The following is a 23250-nucleotide window of genomic DNA, read 5'->3' on the forward strand; positions in this document are numbered from 1 at the left end:
TAATTATGAGATTAGGTGCATCCCCTATATGCTACCAATTTTAAATGAAAAAGCTTAGTATCTCACTATTTAGAATGCTATTTTGATGTTTCAAAGATCATTTTAAATATGATGTATTTACATAAATGTATTTAATGGATTCTTTCTTGTTTTGATTTAGTTTTATTTTTATAAATAATGATTTCTAGATTTTTATCTAAAACTTTTCCACCATCTATTGATAAGATCACAATTTTTAAATTTTGATTTACTAACCTTACTATGTTAACAGATTTTCTAACGCAAGAAAAAGCCTTGCATTGTCTATAAGATTAATAAACACTTGGTTATGAATTTGATCTAGCAGGCTCTGACTTTTACATATTTGTGGGTTTTGATATGAAGAAAGTGATTTAAAATTTTACACACTTCTGAGAAACAATGTAATCTGCTCAGCTTCTTTCTGAGACTGCTTTGTTCTCTCATCAAAGTTACACCAGCTTCGTAATCTATCTGTTACCTGCATCACTTGAGGTGTCCAGCCAGCACTTCTCTGTGTAGCCTTGGCTGGCCTGGAGTTGCTTTGTAGACCAGGCTGGCCTCAAACTCAGGGATCCACCTGCCTCTGCCCCCCTGAGTGCTGGGATTAGAGGTGTATGCCACCGCGCCCGGCTTGCCAGACAGCTTTTTAAATGTTGGATTTAATGTACTCACGGGTAATTTTTCACCAAGTTTTTCTTCATGTTCTGAAATACGATTGATCATAATTTCTGAGGAGCAATAAATTCCTCTGGAGTTTCTGTGTTCCTAGCTGATACTGTGTTCCTAGCTGACACAGTCCCTCTGTCATTTCTCCTTAGTTTTGCTCTGAGTCCTTACCACGGAGCTTTCTGATTTAGGAGTCTATTTGCGTTTTTGATACTCCCAAAGACTCAACCTTACACATTCCAGGTGATTCCTTTCTTCCGTTTAAAGACAAGGTCTTGAACATGTGATACTGTTTCCGTCTCTAAGTAGGAGGACATCCGTCACGTCCAGCTCTAGTCTTCTTAAAGAACCAATGTTTTTGTTTGGTTTTCATCCTATTTTTTATTTTTAGGTTATGTACATTGGTGTTTTGACTGCATGTATGTCTGCGTGAGGGTTTCGGATCCCCTGTAAGCGGAGTTACAGACAGTTGTGAGTTGCCATGTAGGTGCTGGGGATTGAACCTGGGTCGTCTGGATAGAGCAGCCAGTGCTCTTAACCACTGAGCCACCTCTCCAGCCCCGCCATCTTACTCTTATTTCCTTTGATGTATGTCCTCATCATTCCTCATTTCTTAAGATGTACTGTAGATTCCTTTGTTGTTTTTTCTAGTCTTTAAACACAGTCCTTGTCAATACAGTTTCCTATTATTACTGCTTTAGCTACTTTGATAAATTTTAGAAATAGAACTTTATTTTCTATTGCTTCTTGTCACAATCAATGAACATAATAATCCACAGGGAGAAAACGCATTTTTTGCTTATCTTTTTTGTTATTTATTTTTAATTTTAATATATTTTGTGATCACATTTTCGGTATAAAATCGTGTATGAATATTTTGCCTCATTTTTTTTGTGATCATATACCTAACTGGCTTCTGAAATTATTCCAAAGCCTGCTCCTGAATCACTTCTAATCAGCATTATAACTTCTGTACATACCCATAATATAGCTAAAGAGGGAGTGTCACAGTGTATTGTGCAGTCCAGACTGGCCTCAGAGCTTCCTGCATTCTGGGTTGCCCAAACACAATCCCATGCTCACCAGCTTGCTCTCTTACTTTTTCTTTTAGATCTGGCTGATTCTGAAGAAGGTAATTTGAAACATCACATTATGAGTGTGCTTTAATAATGAGTCTTTTTTCCGAATACTAAACTCTAACTACTACCCCCTTTACTGGCTGCAGTAGAAAAGAATGCCTCCTCTATACAGTCCGTCTTTTGTGCGGGGTTACATCTACCTCAGAGCCACACCCCACTCCTATTAAAAAAATTTAAAATAATAACTCCTGTCTTTATAGATAATAATAAAGCCACCCTTATTTTGTTTATTGCATGCATTTACCTGGCGTCCCTTTATTTTCAAGCTTTTTATAAAGCAGTTTAAGGGTGTTCCTTATGAATACCAATAACTTTTACGAAGCAGGTGAACAGCTCATGTCAAAGTTCTGAACATTTATATTTCATACAATGTGTGTTAAAGACGTGATTCCTTCCATCTTGCTTTATGACTATTCATGATTTTCCCTGTTTCCTCCTTTTCCTGGGAGCTGTTTTTGCTAATTTGGCCAGATTGCTATTCATTCCCCTTTCCCCCTGCTAATTAGGTAGGTCTATTGTGCTTTTTCATTCCCCTAATGATCACCTTCCTTTCCTGACATTCATATTCAAATACATGTTTTTCATTATTACATGAATGCAAGATAGCAATTATTTCGCTCGGAGAAATCTCTATTTCTTAAGGGGTTCCCCTCCTTTCTTTTCGGTGAGACGTGATTTTGGAACTCGCTGACTTTCTGCATCACTTTCCCACAAGCGTTGGAGTTTGCAGAAACTCCTGAACACCTTGAGTTCGAGCCTCGTCCTCCTGTGGTCCTGTCCTGTGGGGCCAGCACCCACCATAAGAGTTTTCACCTATCATCTTTCCCTTTTGTGGTCCCTAAATCTGACTCAGTTGCTGTCTCCTCTCGTATTCTATGGCCCACAGTGTTGATACAGTCTCTGAGTCTTTACCTGCCCTAAAGTGCTTGTCATGTATATGTGCCACATGTGTTGCTTATGTTGTGTGTGTGTGTGTCTGTCTGTCTGTCTGCCTGTCCATCTATCTGTTTGAATTTTGTTGTCTGTTTTGGGTATTAATTTTATTTATTATTCAAAATCATTAATTTGGATTTCAAGTGAGACTCCATTTTTTTTTCTTGAGACATCACTCTTTTTCCCCCCAACAAATTATTTATTTTATCTTACCTGTTTTTTTTTTATTTTAATTTTTGGTATTGAGAATTAAATTCAGATCCTAAGCTCTATTCTACTACAGAGCTAGAGCCCCAGACTATTTTAGGTACTGGCTTGTAAATTCTATTTGTGTGGGTGTTTTTCCCTGTAGTACTTGATTGCCATTGCTTTTGTTGGTTGCAAGTTTTATTGTTACAGGTTCTGGCAGGTGATTTTTAAAATTATATAGAGTTAACTATGCATATGTCTGCGTGTCTGTGTGTGGGTGTGTTGCATGTGAGTTCAGGTGCCCAAGGAAGCCAGAGGTGGAGTTAGAGGTGGTTGTAAGCCACCCAGTGCGGGTGCTGGGAATCGAACTCGGATTCCCTGCAAGCACATGATGCATGCTCTTCACCCTGAGCCATCTCTCCAGTCCCCATATTCTTCTACTTTAGTTCAGCTCATCCTCTCTTATCTCCCTATCTTATCCATCTCCGTGGAAGCCTTCTGTTGTGTTTCTTTGCCTCGTCTCCCACCCACTGCTTGCCGGGCTCCATTAAGCGTGCTGCTTTCTTGGGGTCCTGTGAGAAACCACAGGAAATCTCACTATATCCTGAGAACAGGACTTTCTATTCTCGGAAGCAGATCTCCTTATTGGCGTTCACATAACGCCAAGAGCGGAGAAAGGGATCAGCGTAGGCTTTCCTCCGCCCTGAGGGGACAAGAAAGCAGGTGTCTCTGTAAGAGGACATTCTTTTATGTAGGCATCATATCAGAGGCCTAATGGCCTCTGCCTGGAACCCCCAAACTATAGTAGCATTCTTTCCGGTCTTTGCCCGTTCTGAACTCTCATGTGGCAAGGGGAGTACCTGATCCACTCGGTCCCTTTACCTCATTTGCAGTGCGGGTCAGTGATCACCACTACTCTCCCACGAGGTGGAGCAGGTTGCGTGACACAGTGCTTGCCTACCGTGTGATTCCAAGCCACAGCAAGGCAGTCAGGGAGAGAAGGAGCTCAGCTAACCCACCCAAGGTGCATTTCCCCTTCCTCCTCCTCTTTCTTGCCTTGCGCCAGCAGAACTCCCCAAAGCACGTGAGAACTGAACACGGACTGACCATGGATGAGGTAATGGTGAACTTTTGTGGGAGTAGGGATCCTGGACCAGAGGTGAGTCACCCTTAGCAACTGCTGAGTGCCTGTCTTCAATCTGTCTTCCCTGTTCCCCTTCTATATAAATGTTGTTCCTACTTTGACTTCAGCGATGTACTATTATAGATACGGTGCTGACATGGATTACCTTCCTCTCTGTGGCCATTGCAGAAATTAAAAATGCACACAGAAACTTTTTGTGTGCAGTTAAAAATTCTAAAGATCACAAGAGTCATAGGGAGGGCCATTTCAACAGGTTGGCTTTGCGCTGTTTCGGGAGAGAGGTGGGATCTTTGTAGGTTTATGGTTCAGAGGGACAGAAGTTGTCTTAGTCTTAGGAAAAGCGCCTTTCCAATTTCAACCTTAGAACCATCATTCCACGCGGGAATTGATATCAGCTCTTGTCCCGTCAGGAACACCAGAGGCACATGCACATACCTCAGCCAGCTCTAGAGGGGGTGGGGGTGGGGAATCTTTTATTTGATCCCTTCTGCAAAACTGTGGGCTGATGGTAGGCAGCTGTTTTGTAAGAAATGCGTCTCTGACCTGATGAGATAAATTCTCTTCAAAGAGAAAAAGAGTTTCTAAGAATGCAGAACATGTCATTGTTGCCCCCCAAGGCCCTCTCACCTACTGACAGCAGAGCTGCAGAGAACAACTAGAGATTTAAAGGGGGAGAGAGGGAGAGAGGGGGAGAGGGAGAGAGGGGGAGGGAGAGGGAGGGAGAAGAGAGGAAGGAAGGGAGGGAGGGGGGTAGGGAGAGAAGGAGGGAGGGAAAGGAGAGACAAAGAAAAGGAAAGAGGAAGGAGAGAGGAAGGGAAGAGGAGATAAAGATAGGGAGGGGGAGGGAGGGGGGGAGAGGGAGGGAGAGAGCTCTGCTTGAGATCCAGTCCACTTGCCCATGACTGTGAAACTGAAATCATGCCATCTTCACAGGATCTAAATATAACACGTAATTAACAGGAGTCACCTGCCAGTCAGTGATGCCATTAAAAAAAAAATCTGATTAAAATCAAATGCGATGGATGACAGGCCAGAAAAATCTGTTGATAAAAGTAAAAAGCCTGGATTTCTCCATTGGAAGGGCCCTGTGTGTAATTGCATCAACGGGGTCCCTACTTATCCTATGGGTGAGATGGCATTTCCTGTGTCACTTAAGAAGGAGAGGGGTGTGGGACCCGAGGAAGACCCTGTTTGAAAACTCCGCAGAGGAACTAAATTAGCCTGATTCTTTGGAACGCTTTCAAAGATCTCTGGCTACTGTTAATATTGTTAATCTTTCATTTTTATTGTGTGTATGGTGTCAGGAGCTGTGGCAGGAAGCACATTTTGTCAATTAAATAATTAATCCCACAGCATAATAGCCAGTAAGGAAAAATTGACATTTGTCAGGTTCAAAGCAAAAGAAAGCCTGGGAGGATTTTTCCATTTATGCTTGCTCAAGAAAAACGTAATTTGATAGCAGGCTTGCTTATTTGCTTCTGTGCTACACCTACCAGTCCTGGCGTAACAAGAAAGACAAAGCAAGAAGTCTGGGCTGAGGGCTGGGGACAGGGCTCATTTGCTGGGTAAACATGAGGACCTGAGTTCAGATTCCAGATCCCATAGAAAAAGCACTTCGCTACTGAATGACAACCTCTGGCTTTCACAGGTACACACACACACACACACACACACATACACACACACACACACACACACACACACATACACACAGAGAGAGAGAGAGAGAGAGAGCGCGAATAAGAGAGAGACAGAGAGACAGAAAGAGACAGAGGCAGAGACCCTGAGAGAGTTCACAAAGGTTTTCCTACTGCTTATCCTTATCTACTCATCAGAGAGTCAGATTAATTTTATTTCCTATACATGGCTTGGATGAGCTCACTTCACACTATCCAAAGCGTCACATTTTAATGGGAATTTGAAGAAAATTACTATAATACAGCAACTGGCAATTCTTATACTTCCTTTCTTTCTCTCTCTGTGTGTGTGTGTGTGTGTGTGTGTGTGTGTGTGAGAGAGAGAGAGAGAGAGAGAGAGAGAGAGAGAGAGAGAGAGAGAGAGAGAGAGAGAGAGAGAGAGAGAGAGAGAGAGAGAGAGAGAGGAGAGAGAGAGAGTCACCTGTACAGAGCTTTGGGGCTAAGCACTAGAGGCTGGAGGTTCAATGGGTCCCCCTCCAGCAAGTTGCAACTGTAGGAGAGCGAGCCAGGGCATCTCTAAGCCTTACTGTCTCAGTCTGTGGGTGAGTTTTGTTAGGGGCCTCCATCAGGTGACCCCCACAGCACACTAGGCACATTAGGGTACAGGATGCACACGTACACATTAGCAAGAATTAGCTGTATGGTCCATTGAGGCTTTTAATGAATTCTAATTCAGGGGCCTGAGCAGTGAGCCCTAGTATCTCAAAGCACTACATTCCGGCTTTTCCCTTCTCTTCAGCTCCTAACCCACCCCCCACCCCCAGTCCTCCACCACCAGGATCCAGATGAGAGGCCTCCATCTGCCACCTGGCTCAATTTCTCCTTCACTAGTCCCTGGCTTGCAAGGAGCTGAGTAATAGTACTCTTTGGTCCCCTAAGAACTCTGGTTCTACAGTTTCCACAGATGGTGTCGTCAATGTCGTCAACAACAGCCTGCGCTGGATTAGCACTGCCTAGGAGGTGAAAATTCAACTGGGCTATTTTTAACCTGTTTAAGCATCCTCTGCTCTGCCAAAACTAAATGCTTGCTTGGGGTGGGGATGAGCATCCCTGAGGATGCCTCCTGCCGCATGTGCGACTGACTTTCCTCCTCACAGTGCTCAACAACATAGGGTCGGTCTACTAGTGTTCCCACAGCACGGCACTAAACAGTGGTTTTTGTTATTTAAAAAAAAAAAAGGCAAGACTTCACATAGGGTTCAGATGGTATGCATTGCCTACTTTAAAAAAAAAATGGAGGGAAATGTATGTTGATAATGTCTTTCAGCTGTGTAGAGACGATGAGAAGGAAAATTGGGTTGAGCCTTATGGTGTAAGGACCACGTGAACAGCCCCTGACCTACTGAGAGTACACAACCAAAAGGGTTCCGTATCTCCTTCGAAATGAGGCACAGCCCGTCCCCTTTCATGCGATTCCATAGCAGTGTGTTAGTAGAGCATGTGTTTGCAGGGGGAAATATCTCTTGAGGAAATTAAATGAATTTATTTTAGAATATAAACTCGTTCGGACAAATGAGTCCCCTCTCGCATTATGTAGGAGGGCTTCTCCGGTAACGCAGAGGAGGGAGCAATTGTGGATGACAGATGTCCTACATTGTCACTTTCTAAAGTTCCTTAGACTTTGCCCAGCCTGATGTCAAGTTCTTAGTCATTTTGTCAGTGAGGTGACTGAAGATGTACACACATATCCTTTATTACTAAAGCTCCATTTTTTTTACGTTTCTGATTAAATTAGCCAAGGGGGCACTAATTCTATAGAATTTGAAATACACACGTAAAAGGGTTTTATTTTCACTGGAGCAATCTCGCCCGCATCTCTGTACCGTACAAAACAACATATAACTATCTGCCTCATTTAAGACAAGCTACTGTTTTAGGTCTGGAAAGCAGTCACTCTAGGGTGGTCAACGAAAGCTATAGGTCCCACTGTTTCCCTGGCAAGACATAAAAAAAAATATTCAAGAAATATATGCAAATGACCAAGCCATTATATTGTGGGAAAATAGGTTGTATTAAGGTATGAGGATACAAGGAAGGAAAAAAAAGGGGGGGGGGGAATCTCTCTATTGCTCACTCTTGTACAAGATAGAGATACCAGCGGGAGCTGGGCTGGATGGATGGTCTTAAGAGTTTTTTAAGGGTTTAATTCTCTCTCAGTAACTATTTTCTTTTTACTAGTTCTGACTCTATCTTATTTAATTTTTAATTTATGTGCTTTGGTGTAGGGGTGTCAGATCTCGGAGTTACAGACAGTTGTAAGCTGCCATGTGGGTGCTGGGAATTGAACCCGGGTCCTTTGGGAGAGCAGGCAGTGCTCTTAACCACTGGGCCATCTCTCCAGCCCCCAGTTCTAACTCTAACAGCAGTGTTTGTGAGTGTCTTTATTCAGCTAAGAAAAACTTGGATTTCAGGCTTCTTCTATACACACACTCTTTATCAGCCGCAAACCCATCAACCTCATGCATGTATACATGTGGAACTGAGGGGACTATTCTCCATGTGTGTCAGTCCCCCAGGGCTGTGTCATGGGTGGCTTTCTACCTCTCGTCTGTGTGACCCATTGGGTATGTCAAAATCAGAACCAGCAGCCAGGACAAAGAAAAGAGTGTCGTTTCCCCCCAGGGCTCGAATCCCGGGGTTACCTCTAAGTGAGGAACACGCGTGCATGGCTCGTTCTACACTAGAGTGTGTACCTACCTTGTCTGGTATACTCGTCTGCTTCCCTGTGGACCAGATCCTTTACTCTGTTTCCGTAAAGCAGCCGGGAAGAATCATGATCAAAAGCTTTCAAGGTTTCGCTGGAGCTGTAAGACTTCTGCGTGGGGACCCTACACTCCTCATTGTCCGCGGACGAGTTTGTGTACCGCCGTTCTTTTTCTCGTCTGCTCTTGGTCAGGGAGCAGTAAGGCCTGCGTTCTTTCACATCCATACTTCATTCCTTCTCTGCGCACATCGGTCCTGCTTGTTAGAACTTTGCGCCCAGAGTTCAACTCTCACTGGCCCTTTCTGCAAAGATAAAAGGTTGGCAACGGCATCAGGAAAGGAGCAGCTGCACACCGGCTCCGAGCATGCGCTGAACAGCAAGTAGCTTTGCTAGCTCGAATCCCACTTTCAATTCGAAGTAGATTCTTAGGTTAACATAGTCCATAACGCCAACAGGTGACACCCTTTCTGCTCTGAGCATTCATATAAAACACGTTACGTGATTCCTCCCCACCCGCAGCAGACACACAGTAGTAATACAAATAAAAATTAAACTCACGCTTAAATATCACTTTAGAAGCCAGCTAAAACTTAAATTTTCTCCTATAGCATTTACTTCTTGTGCAAATAAATTTCCTTTCTTTTTTTTACCTTCCAAAAAAAAAGCACGTTATTAATTTTTTTTTCACTTTCTCTTTAAAGCATAGGAGCAAATTGGGAAAGTCTTAAAGCGGGATCTTGATCAAATGCATTGAATAGTTTGTTCATTTTATTTTTTACAAAGACTTTTGCTTTAGAGGGCAATTTTCATGTGTTAAGGACCTCAATGCCTTGAACTGCAGAAAGAGCCAGACCCCCTCTCATACCCTGCTTCTTAAATGCACTTAGTTCCCTCCCTAGCATGTGAACTTAATCAGTGCTACCCTGACATTTAAGGCAATTCAAGTGGCTAATTTGACTGGGGCACTTTCATTCATTCATTCTTTCTTTTTCTTTCTTTCTTTTCTTTTCTTTTTTCTTTCTTTCTTTTTTCTTTTTTTCTTTTTCTTTTGTAATTGCTGATAGCAACTTTAGAAGGAGCGGAGCAAACTGTTTCTTTGCTTAGCCGCTAATTTTTTCCCCCCTGAATTTGCTGAATTGACAGTGGCGAGGGCTCAGGGCTCACTCTAATCTGGAAGATGGAGAGCTGCCCAAGGCGAATCCGAACTCTACGATCCTCTTCTTGTCTTTACTGTTTCTCACCTGGTCCCTTCATTTTAACCTGGAGGCTCCCAGGAGCTCTTCAATCCCCAGGGTTACTGCCCAACCCCGATCCTACTTTCCTAAATCGGCTTTTTATCTCGATGATCTCATAATTGACTTGAAATAGATGCCTGGCGAGCACCTTCCCTCCTCCCCAAGCCCCCGTTCCCCACCCTCTCCTTGCTTCCGAATCCTTAGGGTTGGAACTTCCATTTTCGTATTTTCTTCCATGTAGAACTTCTGTGCAAAAGAAGTCTCCCCACGTCTTCACCATCCACTCTCATTAGACACATCGCACAGTTCTCTATTGTGCGTCTGATGTGGAGTCTGGTAGCCTCGGAATCTCCCACATCAAGCTGTCAACAGGTCTTCATTCTTCCTGCCTGACATGACAGCTCTCACTTTCAGCTTCTGCCTTCCATTCAGTTACTGAAAGTGGGCCAGAGCTCTGGGCTGGAATGATCACAGAACCCCACTGTATTTGCTTATAAACATTTGGTACACTCCTCCAAGCCATTTCCTCAACCATATTACATGGCCCTGATAGAATTACATGTGCCGATGGCCAAGCAGGGCTTCCCTCAAACAGGGCTCCACATTTCTCTACTTTTGAATGGAACCGGGCCACTCAAAGTAGTTATTTCATATTGTTCAAAAGAATCTTCATTTCTCTCTCATTTTTTCCTGTATCGTGACAGCATTTTTGGAGGGTATTAAGACAGGGGTTCTCTGTATAGCCTTGGCTATCCTGGAACTCACTTTGTAGACCAGGCTGGCCTCGAACTCAGAGATCCACCTGCCTCTGCCTCCCAAGTGGTGGGATTAAAGGCGTGCTTCCCCATGCCTGGAATGAGTGTATTTTTCAATGTAATATTTTTCATTGACTCTTTATGATTCACTACGCTATGGTTTTCTTAGAGAATTCTTCTAACAGTTCTTAATAAAATGTAAAATGATTATTATAGCCTTCTGTTCAGATTAATATGAAAGCTAGCTTAAGGTAAAGTGACAGCCAATAAGAAAATCAGTGAGTTTCCTTATTTTTATTATTGTAACAAAACAAAAATTATGTTAGGTAAATATTTAGTGATATGCCTTCTATGAGCGCCGAGGACTCAGGAGTGAATACTACTAATAATAAAAAGTACTGCTCAAATGGAAACTCCATATAGTTAGTCAAATAGTGGCTTGATTTTCAGTGAGATTGCTAAGTAGAAATTACAGGAGGTTATAATGTGGACTGGGTTCCCTCACTAGGCTCCCAGTAAGCCGTGGATGCTGGAGTTCAGAGCAAAAACCATGGGATTATTCTCTAACCATCTAGGAAAGAAGTTCATCCAAGTTCCCTACAGGAGACAGTTCCAACCAATGTGGTAACCACAGTCTCTCTGCTTTACTTCTTGTGAAAAGTAACCTGAAAGAAACTGTTAGCCAATAGGTTTCTCTTTCTGTTTTTGCCTTACAGGAGGAAGAATTTCCAAAGGACTGGTCCTTGCTCTTTGCTTCCACTTTTTAGACAGCCCTTCCATGTTTATAAAAAAAAAAAAACCAACCTGTCTGCTGAGCTCATTAAAATACCGACTCTAAGTTACAGAATGTTCAGGAGCCTGATTATGGAATCTTAAGGAAAAGACATTAATTGGCCTTAATGATCTTTAAATTACATTGTTATAACTTCATCATTTGACACATTGAATAAATATGTCTTAAGTTTGAAATAAATTTTCGTTCTAAACCAGCGTTTGACTCTTTAGAGGAAAGGCTATATATATATAGACTCTCAAAATTAAATGGTCATCAAAAAGCCTTTTAATTGACCAGAAAATATAGTTCATGCATTTCTGGTAATTGACATTTGGAATTCTACAGTGTTGTAGAATGTCCACTCCTCATCCTAAATTGATACCTGTTTAAAAGTTAGCACCCTTAACGATGGGGATCAGCAAAACCAGACCCCAAAGTATGGTGCTTTGACATGCTGCACAACTTTCTTTTAAATGAAAAACGATGCTTTTTATAATTTTCCTGATGCAATTTTATGCTCTTCTAGACTAGGCACTGATGCAATTCTTTGATATGGTAACATGAGTGTAGTGTCACCAAAAAAAAAAAAAGAAGAAGAAGAAGAAAAAGAAGAAGAAGGAGAAGGAGAAGAAGAAGAAGAAGAAGAAGAAGAAGAAGAAGAAGAAGAAGAAGGAGAAGAGGAAGAAGAAGAAGGAGGAGGAGGAGGAGGAGGAGGAGGAGGAGGAGAAGAAGAAGAAGAAGAAGAAGAAGAAGAAGAAGAAGAAGAAGAAGGAAAAGAAGGAATGCTGTGGTTGTGTTACATTCACTAACTTCTAAGTGATTAGCATTAAAGGTAACTTTAGTTTTGCTTCATGACGCTGGGAACCAGCCTAGAGCCTTGATTATGGCAGGAAAGTACCATGCCCATCAGCTACCTCTCAGTCTCACTTTTAGGGTCTCATTATTTGTCTGTTTTTTTTTCTTTAATGGGCAGAGTGGTCTTGACCTACTTTTCAGTTAATTCTGGAGGATAGGAGGGGTTCTACTATGCTGTTCAGGCCAGGCTATCCTTGAACTTGTGATCCTGTATCTCAGCCTTGTGTATGTGGACCCCACAACAGTGCATCACCATGTTTGGCTAGTACTCTTAACATTACAGGTCATTTATGACACTAAGTTTCATTCTCAAAAACAATTCCACATTGTCACAGTAAAGCAAGATGAATAAAAATATACCAGCAAAAACAGAGGCGATTTGATCTTAGGAGCACAAAACAATGCAAAGTTCTTTGCATCTGTTATTCCACCTTTGTACGTAGTTCAGACTCTTTGAGGATTTAACCTACACGCCGACGCTTGTGACTACTGACACGTCTCTGATGGAAGTCAGTGAGTTCAATGTGATTTCAAAAGGCGGTTTCCCGGGTTATCTCCTCCACTCAAGGCGGAGAATGAGGAGATTAAGGCACACAACTGTTGGAGAAGCTCTAAACTGTTGACGTCCTTTGATAGTGACTGCTGGTCTCTCACAGAGGAGAAGGTCATTGTGCCCAGACTCCACAGGAAGACGTTAATAAATGGAGCAGGAGGTGCAGCCTTCTGGAAATAAAGCTATTGCCAAGCAAGTTAACCAAAAACTTCTTTTTATTGAATTGATGTGAGAACAACATTACATTGATACAGTTCGGTTCCATTAACTCCTGGGAAAACAAGTCAGTTACAAATCGCAGCTGGGCTTACAACATCTGCATTACCAGGTTACTTGTTGTTTCTCAGTACGGATGTCTTGACAGAATGCATCTCCTTGATTTTCAGACTTCGCATACGTTGATGTGAAAGCATATACATTCAGGAGATGCCATACTTTGATCTTTTTGATGGGCTAGTGCCACGAGGTAGAATGCCTCTTGTGATTCTGGGCAGTGACAGTGAGCAGGAATCCTTTACAGTCACGGAGGGGAGGGAGCGACACTACAGTGCTAGGATGTTAAGTGGGTTTAATGTACTTGGAGTATTACAGCCTATGAGATTTTCAAGGTATCACTGGGTTTGCTGGGGTCGAATGCGTCTACAGCGAAGAAACATCTGGACTTTGAAAGGTTTGACTAAACAAATAAATAAATGAACAGGCAGGCAGCTCCTGCTTTAGGGACACCAATAGAGGGCCATCTATACTTCTACAGCAGATGCAGTATTTAAAGACTTGTCATCTATTTGCGTATGGTGTGTGTGTGTCTATGTGCATGTGTGCACATGCAGGCAAAGGCCACAGACACCAGAGGATGGCATCAGACCTTCTGGAGCTGGAGGTACAGGCTGCAGTGAGTAACCCATGTGGGTGTTGGGAAGCAAACTCTAGTTTTCTGCATGAGCAGCAACTGCTCCTCACCACTCAGCTATTTCTCCAGCCCCAAGATACAGGATTTGAACCTGGCAGAAAACTGGACTTCATAAAAGCAAGATGATGATGATGATGATGATGATGATGATGATGATACAACAACAACAATAATAATAATGTTGGTAATAATAAAAATTAAAATAATAATAGTAATAAGCTGGTCGGTAGTAGCAAATGCCTTTAATCCCAGCACCCAGGAAGTAGAGGCAGAGACAGGTGGATCTTTGTGAGTTCGAGGCCAGCCTGGTCTACAAAGTGAAGTCTAGGAAGGACAGTCAGCACAGTTACAGGGAGAAACCTTATCTCAAAAAAAAAAAAAAAAAAAAGATGATGACAATGATAATAATAAGCCTCCCTAAAAAACTTTAAAAATTCTACATTTAGAAACTAATCTGTTTTTAATTGGAGTCTCTGTATTTTTAAAACTCTTGATGCTGATAATTATAATTTTTGACTTATCATTGACATTCTTAATGAACTAAACGTCTTAATTTCTAAGACCTGAGATAAAAAAGCAAACACTAAACCCAAAAGATGAAGACCCTGCTGGTCAATGTCACTCACAGTTCTTCTGACACCTACTTTCCATAAAAACTTTGTATCCTTAAGTGATACCTTGAAAACCTTTGCGCTTAGAATGCCCTCCAACTTGCATTATAGTTAAAAAGCTTTCCCTAAACAATAAGTAGATTTCAGGGAGAAATACTAATTTATCACCCTAACATTTTTGATTAAAGATTTAAATTAAGTCATTCATACATAACAGCAGGACATTTTCACCTTTTTGTTACAATTCACATTTCTGTAATAAGTTAGTATTTATGAATTATTACCAGTTACGTTAATCAAATATCATAAACAACTTCCTGTATTATGTACATTTCGAAGTTATTTCTTTTATTGAATAGATTAACAGCAACTGAACACAAGAGGAAATCAATTGCTATTGTTCCTTTTAGAGAAAAATTATATTTTCAGAGGCACACTTGTAAACCAAAGAATTGAAATAATTAAGTATAAAAATAAAATCATATTATGGTAACTTTCTTGGTAATATTAGAATTATTATTAATAATTCTAATCAATAGTTTGGATTTCCAGTTTCTCGCAAGAAAAACAAAATGACTCATTGAAAATGCAAGTAAGTACAAAAGACAAAACACGAAAAGGAAGTCACTGTAAGTCACAGAAGTGATGGATGATGAGCAGATGCTGGTGTGGAGAAAAACACAAGTAGGGAACATCAGTGGCTAAGAAGGTCAGCATGACAGCTAATAATGGTAATATTAGATAACAGTTATAAATATAGAGTCAGCCTTTTCTTACTTGCAAGATAAGTCACAGGAACTAGATTTATTCTCCTTTCTTAAAGAACAAAGGTTGGAGCTGCAGATAACAGTACGTGCTGTTCTTGTAGAGGAGCTGGGTTCAGTTTCTAGCACCCATGTGACCATTCACAATCACCAGTAACTACAGTTCCACTGAATTTGAGCCCTCTTCTGACCTCCATGGGAATTGCACACATTTGATGCCCTCTTCTGGCCTCCATGGGAATTGCACACATTTAATACACACACACACACACACACACACACACACACACACACACACACACACTACATAAACTTAAAAAACAAATCTTTTAAAATAATAAAAATTAAACAAAATATCTGAGGTCTCTCTGCTTGTTTGTGGCAGGGTCTTTCTCAGGCTAACATCAGATTTGAAATCCTGATGGAGCATACAGATTTCTGGAATTAAAGGTGTCCAGCAACACCAACAACAAAACGACGCAAACGACGGTTTTTTAAGTCGCTGACACAGAGCAAGGAAGAGCAATGAACACCCACCCACAATAAACATCCCCAGACAAACAGAACAAACAAGAACCCTTATCAATGCTTGCTTACTGCCTCAATAGTCGGACAAGGAGGGGAAACTGGGGGATGGTGTCAGCCTTCCTAAAGAGACACAGATCAGTCTCATAAAGGGATGGGAAGAATTTTTAGGGCAACATGATAGAAAAACCAAAGAAGTGTGAGGAGAATGAATACTTTATCTCTGTAGAGGGAACCTCTTTAGCTCTGAGCAGAGGTAAAAGGGACCATGTTTGTGTGAAGAAGTTGTTTCAAAGGAATAATTCACAGGAGAAACACTCACCTGAAATGATGATGGCATTGTTCCCAACCTCAGCATCACCATCATCTTAGAAGGAAAAGACATTCCTCTTGGCGATGTGCTATACTGTACTGTGATGTTCATTTGGATACTCCTATCCTCTATCTAATATAAGTGCCTGTTGTATCCAGGTCATCACACACATATTTCCAGACAATAACATATGTCTCCAGGGGCAAGCCCACCCCATTTCCAGACCCTACACTAGATTAAAGCACCCAGGGCTCACCTAAATGTGTTGTCGATTACACCAGCCACTCGGCGAGAGCCTCCAACTGCACTGGGCCATGCACTTAGGGAAGTGAGGTCTCAGTCTTGTGTGGAATGCAGGCATAAAACTAAGACAGTCCTGATCCCAACTCATAAATCTTAAAAAAGAAGACCACACATGAACAGCTGTTCCCAAGTAGCCTAATTGCACTTTCTCGAAGCTAAGGGATATTGTAGAGGGGGGAAAAAAGCATATCTTGTTCATTTCAAACAAGATAAAATCCTCAATGCTTCTTATCCATGTATGCAAAGGAGCTGAGAAATAATGAAGAGAAAAGGCGACTCACTCAGACGGGATTTGACATAGATGCTAGAATATTCAATAGATAGAGAGATGAAGGTGGACACAGTAGTTTGAATGAGACATTCCTCATATTCATGGGCATCTGGATATCTGGTCCCCAGTTAGTAACTCTGTTTGAGTGGGTTTGGTAAGAGTAGCCTTGCTGGAGGAAATAGGTCACTGGAGGGTGGCTCTGATGTTTCAAAAGACATGTCCAGTTTCCAGAGCTACCTGTGTTTCCTGTTTGTGAGAAGAGATGTGAGCCCTCAGCTCTGTGCTGTGAACTTCAGTCACAGTCCCTGCCTGCTGCCACACTTCCCTGCCATGATGGTGAGGGCCTCTCATCCCTCTGGAACCATATGCCCCAAACTACGTCTTCCTTCTATAAGTTACCGAGGCCACGGTGTTCTGTCAGAGTAGCAGAAATGTAACTAATGCAGCAGACATTTTAACTGTATCCCGCATGTTTGAAATTCAAATAGTCACAGAGCATAGAAAACAGAAAATTATAATCAAAAGCCTATGGGGGTAAAGTACAATGTCTAAGATGAAGAATGCTAAATTAGACGTCACAGAAGGAAGTGCCAGCAGAGTAGGACTAGAAAGAGAGGAGACACAACGTAAGATGAAGCTGCTGGATTGATAGGCGCATCGATGCGCCAGTCATCACCGAGATACAGAACTGTATTGAGAGGTCAGCGCGATGACAGAACCCTGAAGGAGAAGACAGATGAGAGGCCAGGCAATGTTTGAAGAAGAAAAAAAAAATTAGTGTAAACATTTCAGGTTTGGTGAGCACTGCAAATACAGAGATCCTGGAAACTCAACAAGTCCCAAGCAGAAGAAGTTTATACCGGAACATTTAGTTATGGTGAAAACTGTCCAATCCAGTAGTGAAGAAATATTTTTAAGAACAGAGAAGAGAAAATACTATGCTAGACTGAGAGCATGTCAATGAAAACAATGCAAGCACATAGACAGGAAGCCAATATATTTTAAAGCATGAAAAGAAAGAAAAAAAAACAAGTCATCTAATATTCTGTGCCCAATAAAAATACCTCAAAAATTAAACTCAAATAGATATGTCTCCATAGACATGAAAGCTGATTAGCAGCAATCTCTGTGACATAAAAATGTAAAGAAAACCATCCAATGAAAAGGAGGCATAGCAACACAGATGCACACTGAGCAAAGAATAGCACTTGGCAATGTGGAGTATGTGGAGAAATATATAGGATGTTGTTTAAATCTTTGGAAGCTCGGTGAGTGTTTAAACAAAAGCCATAGCAATGTATTTCAGGGTTCGTAATGTGTGTGATCGAAATATCCTGCAACAGTGGCATAAAGAAAGGGAGCCAGAAGCACGCTATTGTAAGCTTTTTATACCGCACGTAAAATGACATAATGTTACCTAATGGTAAACTGTCATGTTAAAGTCATACACTGTACATTCTAAATCTCTAAAATAACAAGGCAGAGTGTTATAATTCATAAGCCAGGATTGAATTGGTAGCTGAATTGATAGATGCGATGAAACAATGAAGTAATAAAGGAGACAGAAGAATAGGAAGAAATGAGCAAAGAAACTATGGGACTGGCTGATAACAAGAGTCAATATGACAGCTGTAAATGTAACAAAATCAATAACCATGTTCAACAGAAATTATATACATAGTCGTCCACAAAAGGCAAAGGCATCCACAATAGATTTCAAGAGCAGGATACAATCTGATGCTACCACCAATTAGCATTAGCATACCTTAAGACACTAAGAGGCTAAAAGCAAATAAGTAGGCCTGCTTAGATCCCCAGCACTGTTAAAAAACAAACAAACGTGTTAAAAAATAAATGGAAGAAAAAGAAAAGAACCTAAACTAAAGTTGCCAATAACCACATCTGATACGAATGATCTTATCACAACATCCAGGAGACTGAGTCAGGTTAGATGAATAAACAAAAAACAAACAACAAACAAACAAACAAAAACAAGGCAAGACTAGACAGAGCAATGGGTGGAGCAATTCAGGAGACTACAGTGGATCTGTTTCTGATCCTGGGGACAAGGGACATACTGATCAGTGATTTCTTTACATAGTTACCTTACATATAGAGACTGCCTGTCACTGGCAAGGAGCCGAAGGGATGGGGACACAACAAAGATACAGGACTGTTGCCCTTTTGTTGTGACGCAGGAACAGAGAGTCAAAGAATGGATGTCACAAATATAAATAGTTAACAACCATACGAAGTCTTTTTTTTTTTTAAGTTATGTTATCAAGAAAGAGAACGGAGGAGGAGATATAATTGAGACCAAAGGCCAAAAACTAGACTTTTCTGAGATACACAAGTGGAATGAATGAATGAACAAAATCAATGTACAAATAACTGACATTTAGATAAAACCTTCAGGAAAAATCAAATTTAACTCGAGCACAAGAATGCAAGTTACAGTGAATGGATGGAGGTAGAATAGGACAGATGAAGAGACTAACACTCAAAAGGAAACAAACAAACAAACAACAACAACTACCAAATCCACTGAGTCTGGAAGGGTTTGGCAGCCAAATGCCAATGAGACCAAGTGAGGAAACTGGCCTGAGGTGAGTGTGGCCAGACCCAAAGGTGAAAAGCAGGCTGTGAAGGGCAGGCTGAGGGAGCAGCTTCATCAAGCTCCACCAGTATCATGTGTGGCCACTGCCGAGCTGCGCAAGTTGAGCAAATGTTACTGTCAGGCTTTCAGTTTACAAAGTCCTCAGTAGCTGGAGTAAAGGGAATGGGGGAGCAAACACGAAAGCTTGGTGGCCGAGCGTCATGTCTAAGTCCAGGCAAGGGAAGGGGTCAGCCCGAAAAGTGTCTAAAACAGCAGCGTGGATTTAGAGAAGCGAACAGGTTGGAGCCGTGGTGAGCAGTGACGCCGGTGTGCCTGTATGGATCTGACCCCAGAGAGAGGAAAAGGACAGAGCCCAGATGGGAACCAGGATCTTTCCTAGAACAACTGGACAAAGAAAGCCTCCTCCAGGGACTGAGAAAAGAGGAGGCCACCCCCAAATACTGCTCAGTGCCTTCCCCGTGTTTGCTTTTTCTCTCCTGGAAACCATGCATTGACCACATAATTTCTTTCCTTGTAGAAAGTAAACCATACAAACAAACCAAGAAAATAATTTTCCCCTTAACACTTGGCCGTTTGGCTCTACTATGCATCCGTGGATGTGTGCATGTGTGCACGTGCATGCACATATTTAACACACAGAGTCTTGCAAACCATTTTCTTAACATATTATCAGTATGTGAGCAAAGGACAGATTCTTGCTTTTACTTTAAAAAATAATAAATAGGAAGCTTACGTTTTTAACATTCAAAACTATCCTTCATGTTTTTCACAAAGACAGCAAATGTGTTTATTTGGATAATGAAATAAATAAGAACAGTGTATTAAAATAGCTTCAAAATAGAAGGGAATATGGGGAAATTTTTTAATTGGAAAATATATAGAACAGTGCCTTAGGCAGCAAGAAAGTGGCTTAATTCTCATCAAATTGTTTTTTAAAATCTTTCAAAAATATTTATAAGTAAATGGAAACAGAAACTGAAAATGGTCAGAAAAGAAGGGAAAACGAATAACGGGGGCTTATTTACTCAGTAATGTTAAAACGAGAATGTTTTTTTCTATCATCTCAAAACAAATTTAAAAGGTTTTTGTTGGCATGGCCTGGGCATTAAGTGATTTTTTTTTCTGATAAACTTATAAAAAAGGAATATTTAATGGATGTCATTGACATGTTGATAGTTATGCATGGCTGCAATAATGTGGCTGCAGGGAGCTCATAATCTGTACACTTAGAACAAAAGAGAAATGCACTTAAGAATCCAATAGAGCTGAGGCAAATGAAGCCTTCCCTCCCAGCTTGGAGATGCTCAGATTAAAGTGTAAATAATATTTCTAAAAGTCTTTGGACTATCCATAATATCTATCTACACGTTCCCAGCATGGCTTAAAAACCATGGTCTGCGCTTCAGCGTGAGCCTAGTCCTTAAAATTCTGGGAGTAAACTGGGCAGGGGTGGCACATGCCTTTAATCCCAGCACTCAGGAAGCAGAGGCAGGTGGATCTCTGTGAGGTCAAGACCAGCCTGGTCTACAGAGCAAGTTCACTGACAGCCAGGGCTACATAGAGAGACCCTGTCTTGAAAAAACAGAATTCTTTGAGTACTTATATCTGGTCTGAAGGAATAAGTAAAGAACACATTTATGTGTCATATAGGTAGCAGTGCAGCATCAAGATGGTTTTAAATGTTCACTATGTAAAACAAACAAACAAACAAACAAGAGAGCAGAGAGACATGTTTGATACTGTTCCAGTTGTGTTGATCTGGTTGGAAGAGAACCTTCCATCTTCAAAGGAACAAGTGATCTGGGTAGTTGTGTCAGCTGGGGTCAAACCCAAGTTCATAAAAACAACAACATCCATTCACAGAACAGTTCACCACACTAAGTGTTTTACGTGTGGCGGCAATTCCAAATTGCTCACCAGTTTTAGAGGAGAGGAAATAAAATCCGTCGCACTAACACAAAGCCTCAAGTTTGGCCACCACAGTGACAGGCTGGGGGCTCACACCCACGTACTCTGCTCTTTTATCTCTGTTGTTGTTGATACACCATAGGGACTGAGGGGCATCCACTCGGAATCCAAACCTTAGGATGTACAGAAGAGGATGAGCCAGTCTTCTGGAAGGTTTCAACACAGCTAGAGCTTGCTACACTGTGTGTGACTTAAAGTCCCACCTGGTGGACCTGGTGACGCTTGGGAAGAGCTTCTGAGCTGAATAGTTGATGTTATTTCCCTAAGTGCTGGCCAGAGCTCGCTCCTTTAGACTGGCCAGAAAAGCTCCTAGTAAATTATTAATTTCTATCTTGGTTATTTATCGAGTGCTTAAAATATGCCAGGTGCTTTACATACACGCCCTCACTTAACCCACACAATAATCTTGCTAAAGAATTATACACCCCATTTCTTGTAAGAGAACTAAGGCCAAAAGGGATTCATTGACTAGCCCAAGGTCAAACAAAAGCAGTTGATTAGAATTTGAACACATTCGTGTTTATTCCAAATCCTTTTGTGTCCCTGTGTCTAAGCTCATGTGTGTGCGTGACTCTGTGTGCACTGGTGCATGTGTGTTATGTGTGTGGAGGCCAGTGGGCAACTTCAGACATTGTTCCTGAGGTGCTGTTTACTGTTTTATTTCCAGACAGGGTTTCTCGCATGCCTGGGACTTGCCATGTGAGCTAGGATAGCTGACCAGGGGCATGCAGGTATGGCTGTCTACGTCTATGCCTGTCTATGCCTCCTCAGGAATAGGACTATAAGCACATATCACCACACCTGGCTTTTCTTTTTTTTAAACGTAGGCTCTGGGGATCAAATTCAGGTCTTCTTGGTACTACTTTACTGATCGAGTTTTATTCCAAGTCTCCAAATCTGTATCCTTAGTCGCTGAACTTAATAACAAAATCTTAGAACAAGAAGGAGAATTTAATAATAATAATAAAATCTCGCTAACAATACCAATACTTAGGCTTTGGGAAGCTTAGGTAGGAAATGGTGAATTTAGTGAGAAGCTGGACTATGCAAAAGTTCCAGGAAAGCCTTGGCTACATAAAGAGACCCTGTCTCAAACAAACAAACAAACAAACAAATGCCACTGAACAATAATAGCAACAAAAAATAAAACAAACAAACAAAGCAAGAAAACAGAAGAGAGGAGGAGAGGGAATATCAAAGAGTTATAACAAAGGATATCAAGAGACCCACTGCTAACAATCATGAGGTTGTCATATCGGAAATACCATTTAAATCGGCTGAGATCCCAGTATTGGTGAAGCAGAGACCAAAATCAAATGAAACTCAACTGAGGAGTAAGAAAGATAGCCCAGGGCCAACAACATACTTGAATATACCTAAAATATTTCCAAGAGGGCCCTCTGCAAACAAGGGGGAATTATATTTATGATATTGTGTGTTTCAGATGAGGACATTGGCCCGGTTCCATTTCTTTGTCTTCCACCCCTTGTGGTCTAGTTATCCAGAGACAGCATCTCTCCTGGGGGCAGGGGAGTGGGGTGTCATCATGGTGACTGGAATCTTCCTTGCAAACCTATGTTTCCTTCAGTGAACATGAGGGAGCAGGTTCATGGGGAACAAGCCCAAAGCCCTGTAGCCCCTCCATGGATGTCCGTGGTTCCTATAGGAGTGGCCCTGTGACCTCATTCATGCCTGTAAGGTCAGTCCTGGGACATCTGATAAAGGCACTGGCTATGAGCCTCCTCCTTCATTGCTGTTACTAATCTGGGAGGTTGTAAACTTACAGCTTGTTTGCATTTCTGGAGAAAGCCTGCCTGCCATTGCAGTCTATAAAGAAGAAACAGACCTCAGAGACAGAAATACGATTTAGAAACAGATTCGGAAACAATATGTTCCTGCCCTGGATTTTTCAACTAAAAATATCTACACAGATACGAGTGTAGAGAACAAGAGAGTGCAGGAATTTCAGTGCTACAAGCCCATGTGTGGTGTCTGGCTCTCACTGTGTACCATTGATAAGTCATGTGGCCTTGGGTGCTTACATGGAGTCTCTAAGGCTCTGTTTCCTGTGTTTGATTTTCTAACAGGCAGATGATAATAACTTTCTTAAAGAGAGGCCATGGAGACCAGATGAGATTAAATAAATTTAAGATGTTTAGCATGGCGGTTGGCAGATGGGTACCCGATAAAAAGCCAGCTACCATCATTAGGTCAAGTACTTTGTCCCATGTCCAAGAACAACATCTACTGTCATTTGACTCATACCCAAGTCATCTGAGGAAGCTGGGTGGGGTTGAAGATG

The 23250-nt window shown here is 41.5% G+C and overlaps 1 protein-coding gene across 14 annotated transcripts in view; it reads right to left on the reverse strand.

Moving 5' to 3' along the window:
* Window positions 1–23250, reverse strand: part of TENM3 (teneurin transmembrane protein 3) — a 2605219-nt gene that overhangs the window by 444373 nt on the left and 2137596 nt on the right. For 13 of the 14 annotated variants that reach the window (XM_084760481.1, XM_084760480.1, XM_084760467.1 and 10 more), the window contains one exon: window positions 8487–8795. In XM_084760481.1, the coding sequence (XP_084616607.1) occupies window positions 8487–8718 (232 nt within the window). In that variant the 5' untranslated portion in view covers window positions 8719–8795. Of the gene's footprint in view, window positions 1–8486; window positions 8796–23250 lie in introns of those variants that run through there. The other variant, XM_084760472.1, reaches the window with a different exon arrangement.

The sequence above is a fragment of the Acomys minous genome (assembly GCF_964271855.1).
Source record: "Acomys minous genome assembly, chromosome: 15".
Taxonomy (NCBI): domain Eukaryota; kingdom Metazoa; phylum Chordata; class Mammalia; order Rodentia; family Muridae; genus Acomys; species Acomys minous.